The sequence below is a fragment of the Abramis brama genome (assembly GCF_963993115.1).
Source record: "Abramis brama genome assembly, chromosome: 10".
Classification (NCBI taxonomy): domain Eukaryota; kingdom Metazoa; phylum Chordata; class Actinopteri; order Cypriniformes; family Leuciscidae; genus Abramis; species Abramis brama.
In genome coordinates, this window is record NC_139972.1 from 3,222,501 (window position 1) to 3,233,441 (window position 10,941).

Here is a 10,941-nt window from a genome sequence, read left to right on the forward strand (position 1 = left end):
GAATAAGGATTAATATGTAGATAGTGTATTCAATATATCTTTGGCGTAAGCCCCATCCGGTGGTTCAGCGACAGATTCCTGCTTGAGCCGTCAGATCCTGCCGGCGGTAGAAGGCAGCGGTGAGGAGTCTCCCTGAAGAGGAACATTTACATCTTACTATATTATTATCCCCCAAAAGAAAGTAAAACTAACAGTTAAATAAACCGGACGAACTACAAACCAGACAACAGATGCAGGATACAGAGAAGAGGGTTCTCTTACGAGAGGTTCTCTCGTATTGCGTAAGCTGTGCTTACGCAGCGGGAAAAGCCTTCTTTTCTCGAGATACTGAAACCAAAAATTATCCTTAATTTCATATATTGTCAACGCAGTGCAGCTGCAGGCAGCTGAGCTAGAGCGGCATACTGCGCGCTCATTGGCTGCCGCGCGGCAACTGCTTAAGCCTACCAGTGAGCCTGGCGTGACGTCACGCCCAATGAGGGCGCGCGCGACCTCGCGCGTCACAGCCCGCCAGAATGGGCGGCGTCAGAGCGTATATAAGGAAGGCTCGTAGGCTATATTCTCTGATTTCTGTCTTTTCAGCGAAGCACTCGCATCGCTGATCTCTGAGAGGAAACCGTCGCCGTGGCCTTCTTGGATCAAGCTAACGAGCCAGCTTAGGACAGCCTGAGGAAGCCGGACGATCTCTTCGCCGCCTTCAGCCTGCCGTGCCAGCTCAGCTATCCGGCGATACATATCCTTCTTGATAAGCTCTTTTTGTGTGTGTTTGCCTTTTCTCCGCAGCACTCTAAAAGAGCACGAGGCGTTGTTGCAAATGCCTCGCACCACGTGCGGCTCATGCCGCTCGCCGCTCAGCGACAGAGACCGCCATCTCCTCTGCGCTCTCTGCCTGGGACGGGATCATGCAGCCGTCGCGTTTTCCTCGGGCGGCTGCGAATTCTGCGAAGAGCTGCAGATGTCGACCCTGCGGGCTCGACTCGCCCTCTTCACAGACACCGCTCCTGCCGTTGCTGGGCCGCGTAAGAAGAAACGCCGCTCACAACGCCCACTGGAGCCTGAGACACGAGCCAAGGCCTCGCCGGAGCCTCTCCCGCGAGCCTCGCTCTCTCCCTCTCCGCCCCCGCTCCCCGACGCGCAGCCGACGGCTCTCGCCCTCGATGCCGTCGACACAGCGGATGAAGCGGATGACAACGATCGACTGGACACGTGCTCTTTGATGGCGTCGGACAGCGAGGTGTGGTCCGGCTCCGCCCGATCCGCCTCCTCCACCAGAGCTTCCAGCAGGGCTCCCGCCGGGGTGGAGGCCGAGCTTCTCCGCCTCCTCACTATGGCAGTCGAGCGCCTGGGCCTCGAGTGGTCACCGCCAGAGGTACCCCCGCCTAACAGGCTCGATGGATGCTTCCTGACCTCCGGTCGCCAGGCCCCAGCGTCTAGACCAGCGCCGTTTCTGCCTGAGCTTCACGACGAGCTTGCTAAATCGTGGAACGCTCCAGTTTCGGCCAGACTCCGTTCTCCAGCCTCATCGACTCTCTCCCGCGTGGACGGAGCCACGGAGAAGGGGTATGACCGGATTCCACCGGTCGAACAGGCGGTTGCAGCGCATCTTTGCCCCCCATCCAAGAGATGGCGCTCAAAGACTGCCCTCCCGTCTAAAGCCTGCAGGACTACTTCGGCGTTCGCCAGCCGTGCCTTCTCCGCCGCTGGGCAAGCCGCCTCAGCCCTGCACACAATGGCGGTCCTTCAAGTTCTCCAAGCGGACCTCCTCCGCCAGCTCGACGAGGGAGAACTGGACAGATCGGCCTTAACCGACCTGCGCAGTGCGACGGACCTTTCCCTTCGCACGACGAAGACAGCGGCCCAAGCTATCGGACGATCCATGGCTTCGCTGACCGTCATTGAGCGCCACCTTTGGTTAACGCTAGCCGACATGGGGGAACAAGAGCGGTCCGTCTTCCTGAACGCCCCGCTCTCGTCTACTGGTCTCTTCGGCCCTGCAGTGAGTGGCCTCGTGGACCGTTTTTCTGAGGTACAGAAAGCGTCACAGGCCATGAACCTCTTCCTGCCCCGCCGCTCGAGCTCCGCTGCAGGCCGCTCTAACCAGCCTCCTGCACGCAGCTCCGCACAACGGCCATCTCGACCCCCAGCCTCCCAGCAGCGCCAGCGCGGCCGCCCTAGGTCCCGCTCCACCAGCCAGCACAAGCCGCCGCCCCCGCGTGGGCCTCGGCCTAAGGTAACGCTGAAGCCCGAGCCTGCAAAGTCCTCCTAGCATCCGCCGGGAGGAAAAGACGGTCGAGTCCCGCTGCGGCCGGACCACCGTCAAAGCTAAAATGTATCCCTCTGCCAGTCCCCTTATCAAAGGCTACTGCAGTAGTGCCCACAGCAGCCAACGAGCCAGTTTTTCAACTCTCTCGCCTGCACACAAACGCCGTTTTTACGGCGACCCAGATAAATCGAATAAAGAGTGTAATATCTGGTCAGTCGGCTCACGCCGTCAGTGTTATGAGTGTAGTAAGCTTGCCCACTTCCCAGTGCTCATCACTACACACAAGCACGAATCCCCCTGTGTACCCCACAGAGTGCACTCACATAAAGCGCGCTACGGCCGCTCGAGTGATAACTGTAGGTCACGTGCCCACACTTCAGTGCTCACACCTACACAGTGCTCGCTCTGTCTTACACGCTTGGGGACCAGAACATTCTGCCACTGGCCGCGTGTTAATAAAGAGCCCTGTGCCCGCTACACAGCACGCACACTCTCATGTAAACACGCACGAGCCAGCCACCGGCTGTGTGTTAATAAAGAGCCCTGTGTCCGCTACACAGCGCGCACACTCTCATGTAAACACGTACGAGTCAGCCACCGGCTGTGTGATAATAAAGAGCTCTGTGCCCGCTTTACAGCACGCACACTCTCCGATAAACATGCGCGAGCCCGCCCCGCTTCCGCGCCGCGAGCCGTCACACACAACGCTCTCTCACAGCGCCGTTCAGCAGGCTGCCGCCATCAGCGAACCCCCGTTCCCCCTCACTGCCACTGCGCGACTCGCGCTTACACCGCCACAGATCCCCCGTCCCGCGCTGTGCGGCGGGCGAGACTCAGAGGCGATTCGACCCCTAGCTATGAGTGCGAATGCATGGAAAGCTATTCAGGGAGTGTCAAAGTGGGTACTGAACACAGTGATAAAGGGCTATTCGCTTCAATTCGCTCGCCGCCCTCCGCGCTATCGCGCTCGGGCCGAGACTATAGTGAAAGCGGATGCAGCGCATCTGCTTCACACAGAAATAGCGAATTTGCTGCACAAAGGGGCGATAGAACGGGTTCTCCCTCCGGGTTCCGAGGCAGGCGTATACAGCCGCTATTTCCTCGTACCCAAGAAGGGCGGAGCACTCAGACCTATATTGGATCTGAGATATTTGAACAAAACGCTTATGAAACGGCCGTTCAAAATGCTCACAACCAGTCAAATCCTCGCGCAGATTCGCCCGGGGGACTGGTTCATATCTCTCGACCTGAAAGACGCGTACTTTCAGATTCAGATTATACCCCGTCACAGGCCATTCTTGAGATTCGCCTTCGACGGCCAGGTATATCAGTACACCGTCCTGCCGTTCGGCCTATCCCTGGCACCCCGTACATTTACGAAGTGCATGGATGCGGCTCTCGCACCCCTGAGATCGAGGGGAATGCGAATCCTGAACTATCTGGACGATTGGCTCATTATAGCGCACTCAGCGGAGGAACTAGTTTCCCACAGAGAAGCGCTTCTCGGTCACCTGCAAAGCTTGGGTCTTTCCGTGAACTGGGACAAGAGCTCTTTAGCCCCCAGCCAGTCTATCACTTTTCTGGGTATAGATCTGGACTCGGCGGCGATGACGGCCAGACTGTCCGCACAGCGCGCGCGCTGTGTTCGACACCTCGCCGCCTCCTTTCAGGAGGGAAAAGTTTTTCCATTGAAAACTTTTCAGAGGATGCTGGGCCACATGGCATCAGCAGCAGCTGTTCTGCAGTTGGGTTTACTCCGAATGCGTCCGCTTCAACGCTGGCTAAAAACGGAAATGCCCCGCAAAGCATGGATTTCAGGCCGTGCTCCAATCAGAGTGACTCAGCGCTGTGTTACAGCCCTGCAGCCCTGGCTGGCGGCCGAATGGTATCAGCGGGGAGTGTCGATGGGAACCATCGCACACCGCAAAGTGATCTCGACAGACGCGTCCAACATGGGTTGGGGAGCGACTCACGAAGGCAGTCCGATTTGCGGCCCGTGGTCGAATACGGAGAAAGACCTTCACATAAACTGTCTAGAGATGCTGGCGGTCGAGAAAGCGCTGAAGCACTTTCTACCGCTTCTACGGGGACACCATGTGCTAGTTCGCTCGGACAACATGTCAGTGGTGTCGTACGTGAACCGCCAGGGCGGAATCAAATCCAGAACCCTGTGTGCGCTCGCAGAGCGCCTCCTATCCTGGGCTCAAGGCCCGTTGCGCTCCCTAAGGGCAGCTCATGTACCCGGTCGTTTGAACGACGGCCCGGACAGACTGTCCAGGGACAACGTTCCCCCAGGGGAATGGTCTCTACACCGCCAGACGATACAGACGCTTTGGCGTCGTTTCGGCGAAGCGAAGATCGACCTTTTCGCCACGAGCGAGAACGTTTAGTGCCAGAGGTTTTTCTCGAAACAGGAGGACGCGCTGGCCCAGACCTGGCCCAGCGCTCCGCTGTACGCGTTCCCACCGATCTCGATGCTACCTCAAGTGCTAGCGAGGATCAGGGAGGCGAACTGCGCAGTGCTCCTCATAGCCCCGCGCTGGGTAAACCAACCATGGTTCCCCGAGCTAATGAGACTGGCAGACACAGCCCCATGGCCGATTCCGGTGAGGAGAGATCTCCTCTCTCAAGCCCGAGGCTCGATTCTGCATCCCCATCCAGAGCACTGGTCTCTGCATGCGTGGATAATCAACGATTACTCGTTGGCCTGCCAGAAGGGGTAATTAACACGATCACGCAGTCCAGAGCCCCCTCGACGAGGCGGCTCTATGCGTCTAAATGGTCAGTGTTTAACAAGTGGTGTGTGAATATGGGTTCTAATGCTCGGACCTGTGGAGTTCCACAGGTATTGAAATTTCTCCAAGAGATGTTGGACGCGGGCAGGTCCCCCTCCACGCTCAAGGTTTATGTCGCGGCCATAGCAGCGTTCGCTGAGTCGGCGCGCGGCCGTGCACTGGGCAGAAATGAACTCATTACCCGCTTTCTACGCGGGGCCAGGAGAATGAACCCTCCGCGGCCCCCGTCGGTTCCTATTTGGGACCTGTCTCTGGTCCTGGAGTCCTTAAAAGCGCATCCCTTTGAGCCTTTGGACTCTGTGGAGTTGAAATACTTAACGCTTAAGACCGTTTTTCTGCTAGCTCTGGCTTCAGTTAAACGTGTGGGAGATTTACATGCGCTGTCCATCAGCGCGTCGTGCCTCGAGTTTGGACCTAACGACTCGTTAGCCATTCTCAAACCGAAGCACGGCTATGTCCCCAAAGTGTTAGGCACTCCCTTCAGGACTCAGGTCGTTACCCTATCGGCCCTGCCGTCCTCCAGCAGTGAGGAAGGGGTTAACCGCCTTTGCCCGGTCAGGGCGTTAAGGTGTTATGTGACGCGCTCTGCAGCCTTCAGGTTCTCAGAGCAGCTTTTCGTTTCGTTTGGCGGGCGCACCAAGGGTCGCGCCGCTTCGAAACAGACACTATCCAGATGGATAGTAGACGCGATTGCAGCAGCTTATGCGTCCAAAGACCTGCAATGTCCGTTAGGCATACGGGCTCATTCCACCAGAGGCATGGCCTCATCGTGGGCATGGTCCAGTGGGATTTCCATTGACGACATTTGTAGGGCGGCGGGCTGGGCGTCCCCCTCCACATTTGTTAGGTTTTATAACCTGGAAGTTCCTGCTATGCAGGCTAAACTTCTGTCAGTCTAGTCGTGTTTCATGTCCTGCCCGAGGGTCAGGCTGTATTACCGATTAGCTTGTCTGTTGAGCTGCACGCTCAGGGTATCAGTTACATGAACCGGCAGTTCATTCTGTGTTTTTTCCCTATGTGTGCTTATGAACATGCGCTGGCCCGCACCGCTGGCCACCTGTTTTGATCACCTCTATGTTTTTTCTATGAGTCATATGTGATTGTTAGGCTCGCACGGCGTGGACAAAGGGTTCCCGCTGCGTAAGCACAGCTTACGCAATACGAGAGAACCTCTCGTAAGAGAACGATACTTGGTTACTCACGTAACCTCGGTTCTCTCTAGAGAGGGAACGAATATTGCGTTCCCTGACCGTGCTGAGCCTATCGCTCGTGTCGCTTCAGTCGACAGAAAACAGAGAATATAGCCTACGAGCCTTCCTTATATACGCTCTGACGCCGCCCATTCTGGCGGGCTGTGACGCGCGAGGTCGCGCGCGCCCTCATTGGGCGTGACGTCACGCCAGGCTCACTGGTAGGCTTAAGCAGTTGCCGCGCGGCAGCCAATGAGCGCGCAGTATGCCGCTCTAGCTCAGCTGCCTGCAGCTGCACTGCGTTGACAATATATGAAATTAAGGATAATTTTTGGTTTCAGTATCTCGAGAAAAGAAGGCTTTTCCCACTGCGTAAGCACAGCTTACGCAATACTCGTTCCCTCTCTAGAGAGAACCGAGGTTACGTGAGTAACCAAGTATCGTTTTAAAGCACAAATGTTTGGTGTAAATCAACTTGTCTTGTAATGCTTGTGCAAACAGACCCTTGTAAAAGCGTGAGCATTTCCTCAAAATGTGTGTGTGCAGCTGAAAAGAGGGAAGTGGTGTGTGTTTCACCTGAACCAGGACTGTCACCATATCAGATTTATCACTACATGATTATCATGGCCAGAATAACACACAATAACAATATATCGCCATATCTGTGGAAATCTTGATAATAATAATAATAATGCTATCAGTCAAATTCATCTTTACTCTGTTTATTTTGTGTTATTTTTGAAAAAGAAGAATCACTTCATCACATACAAAAGGAACAATTACACTTAATGCGACCAGTTTGAAATAATGGTAACACTTTATCACAAGTATACAGTAACACAGCGCTTATAAATCATTTCCAAACTGTTAGTTTATAGTTAATGAATAGTGTATAATAGTATATAAGCTGAAGTTAATATATTAAGAGACTATATACAAATAGTGAGTTCTTCATTCATTGTCACTGTAATTAACAAAGTGTTATTGTTTAATTAGCTCTTATGTAAAGAGTTAGATAATGCTTTGTTAACAACGTATTAACCATAAATAATTCTCACTTTAGATTAGGTCACGGAAAATCAGAAAATGTCATTAAGTGCTTTAACCCTCTGGGGTCTGGGCTGTTTTTGGGGCCCTTGAGATGTTCTGACATGCCCTGACATTTGTGCTTTTTTCAGTTGCTTATAAACATATTAATGGCAAAGGTGTAAATTCACTCTATAAAGCACAAACAGGGCTACCATAATATGTGAGCCACGTGTATGTACATGTTTTCATTTTTGAGAGAATAATGTTTCAAAATCTGAAATAAGGCCACAAAACACATAGTAAATATGTGTCAATAAGACTTTTGACTAATGGATGTCCTCGCCTAGAGTTTTTTCTTCAAAATTATGTGAAAATAGTCTTGCTTTATCGTTCACATAAAACCATACATTGATTTAAATTGATGTAAAACAGGTTTTGCTTGGAAAGCCAATATGCGAGGGGGGCGTGAACGAGGAGTGGTTTACACCTGAGAATACAATGTCCCACCCACTCTGCATAATGAGCCATTCACTCAGGTGTGAAACTGACTGAGCCACAATGCAAGGACAAAAGATATATTTAGAAGAAGACTTATATTGACCATTTAAGATTTTGCTTACATCTATCTTGTAAATATGTTTTGCTATTTTATTAAAAAGGTTACAATTACAACAATAATTACAATTTCAACAATATTTCAAGTGTACTCTTTCTTTGTAAAAAAAAAAAGATTATAGGCCTACATTTTATAGTATTTAATAGTATTTTATATATAGAAATTGCTAAACAAAAGCTTATTTGACGTGGCAGTAAAAACTGTACCCAAATCTAGTCAACAAGATGTTGTCTTTCATATTTCGCCTGACTGTAACGTTGTTTTCATGAAATATTAGGGCATATTGTTAATTTGCAGTTTAATACGTTGCTTATACAAATAGCCTACATTTTATTTCAACATATTTCAGTCGATTTTTACTCATCTCAGTATAGCAATACAGTTTGCTAAAACATCATCATTCATTCACACACGCGATTTAAATTTAAACTGTCTTTGCCAGCTGTGGTAAACAGCGCGCATCTCTGCCGTTCATTCATTCATAAACAGAAACCCACGTGAAGAAATTCACGTGAGAAGGAAAAAACTTACTAGTATTCCTCAGCTCGCTCCTCGATATACCCGCACTTCTGAGGGACATTTTCCCATTATTATTATTCCTCACAGCGCTGCGAGACGGTGTAAACAAGTAATGATCTGAATAAACTTGTGTGTTTTCTCGAGCTGATATGGGGGCGTTCACAGGATTGCGCCGTGGATTGCCTCAGCCATTTGCGTTTGAATAGCGCGCGCTCTCCGTGGGCGGAGTCACATTACATCTGAATCAGCTGTAATGAGCTCGACTGGAATCGCTCTCTTTTAATACAGATTTCACAAGATGAGAATATTTGTTTTTATATAAATTACTTCATTTAAAAGAAGAGAATTCAAGCTTCATGCCTGTGTGTCTGTATGCCTGTTTGACTGAGTATTCGCTGAGTTATTGTTAATTCTCGGACGCGTTTCAGAATGGACTACACTGGCAGAGAGAAGACAGAACTCGCTTCGTGTTTATTTTTCTTTATTTGGCAAAAAGCACAACACTTTGTGTTTATTGTGAGTATACACAAAAATAATACACATTTAACAGAATCGATTGATGTATGAAACTTGTTTTGTAAAATCAAAGTCAAAAGAGTATTTAGGGTCTCAATTCAACTCATAAGGAAAAAAGCGAACAGATCACGCCGGCGTGATTGCCGACCTCAGAGGGTTAATACAGGCTTTATTCGACATTAATTACATTAGTATTAAAAGTTCCTTAAAATGTTTGCAAATACATTAAGCTCACACAGAAGCACACACACACACACACACACACACACACACACACACTCTCTCTCTCTCTCTCTCTCTCTCTCTCTCTCTCTCACACTCTCACACACACACACACACACACACACACACACACACACACACACACACTAGGGCTGGGACGATACACCTAGACCATGGGGAAAAGTTAAATCATACACTTATACAGACTGTACATGATGTATAAGATTAGTCATATTTACAAAAACAATTCATCAGATCTTTCCGAGTTTTATTTCAGAAGCATCATACAGCATCATACTACAGTTCTACATTCTCTTCAATAAATAATTTTAATAACAAATACATTTTTTAACAGTCGCTTGTCGACACCTAGTGGCAAAACAATGTAATCGATAAATGCGTTATTTTAAGTTCCAAGATTCTATCAAAAGCTGATTTACTCTATTTTGATCGCTACTGTAGACATCAGTGTTTATATTTGAACTTTAATCTTTTATCCCAGTACTTCTATGATAATTTGAACTATTGTCTCACAGAAATAATTAAACTATTATGAGGTTTAAAAGACCTTCTGTGAAGCTGTTTCATGACGACTCTCTCTGGGTCAGCGGCAGCGCCAACACAGATTTGAATGTTGCGATATGATTTTGTCAAAGGTTTATTAGACAGAGGAATATGAAGAAGAGTGTGTGTGTGTTTGAATGGAGATCACAGTATTTTAGAGATGAATCGTGCAGCTCTACTGTCTTATCTCTCTCTCAGCATATGAGCAGCGCGAGGGCTTTCAGTGCATTCAGTCTCACGACGCTTCCACACGTCCACTTGAAAGCGATATTACGACACTCATAGATAACGACACATTTCATCCCCTGTTGGAAAAAAAGTGGCTAACTTCTGTCAACCTCGTCTATAAGCAAGGACAAAAATAAGCAATTTAATTTGAATGAATATCGATTCTGGAATAAAATAATCTAATTTAAAATCGTAAACAAAAAAAATTGCGATTAGTGAATCGATTTTTTTCTCCCAGCCCTAACACACACACACACACACACACACACACACACACACACACACACACACACACACACACACGCGTTCCTTAAAATGTTTACAAATACATCAAGCACACTCACACACACATTGGGTTTTCATGTTTTATGGGGACTTTCCATAGAAATAATGATTTTATATACTGTACAAACTGTATCTTCTATCCCCTAATCCTAACTGATGTATTTTAACAACATGAACTAATGAGTATTTGTATATATTTCATATTGACAGCATTATGTTATTTATTTTTTAATTGTCATGTTTATCTTTGGATATAGGCTTAATGTGTGTCATTGTTCTCTACAGGTTGAGTAAGTGTGGTGTGACAGATGAAGGTTGTGCTGCTCTGGCTTCAGCTCTGAGATCAAACCCCTCACACCTGAGAGATCTGAATCTGTCATATAATAATCTAGGAGACTCAGGAGTGAAGCTGTTTTCTGCTGGACTGGCGAATCCTCTCTGTAAACTGGAGGAACTGTGGTAAGATCATCTCCACCATAAAGACTCGGAGTGAATAAGGATTAATATGTAGATAGTGTATTCAATATATCTTTGGCGTAAGCCCCATCCGGTAGTTCAGCGACAGATTCCTGCTTGAGCCGTCAGATCCTGCCGGCGGTAGAAGGCAGCGGTGAGGAGTCTCCCTGAAGAGGAACATTTACATCTTACTATATTATTATCCCCCAAAAGAAAGTAAAACTAACAGTTATTAAACCGGACGAACTACAAACCAGA

At 48.9% G+C, this 10,941-nt stretch overlaps 1 protein-coding gene across 1 annotated transcript in view; it reads left to right on the forward strand.

Moving 5' to 3' along the window:
• The window catches only part of LOC311091262 (ribonuclease inhibitor-like), a gene marked incomplete at its 5' end in the record, with an annotated part of 17,338 nt that extends 6,632 nt beyond the window's left edge, over positions 1 to 10,706 (forward strand). The window contains one exon of the mRNA XM_084127080.1: positions 10,513 to 10,706. Within this exon, the coding sequence (XP_083983206.1) occupies positions 10,513 to 10,690 (178 nt within the window). The 3' untranslated portion in view covers positions 10,691 to 10,706. The remainder of the gene's footprint in view (positions 1 to 10,512) is intronic.
• Between the last annotated feature and the right edge of the window lie 235 nt (positions 10,707 to 10,941).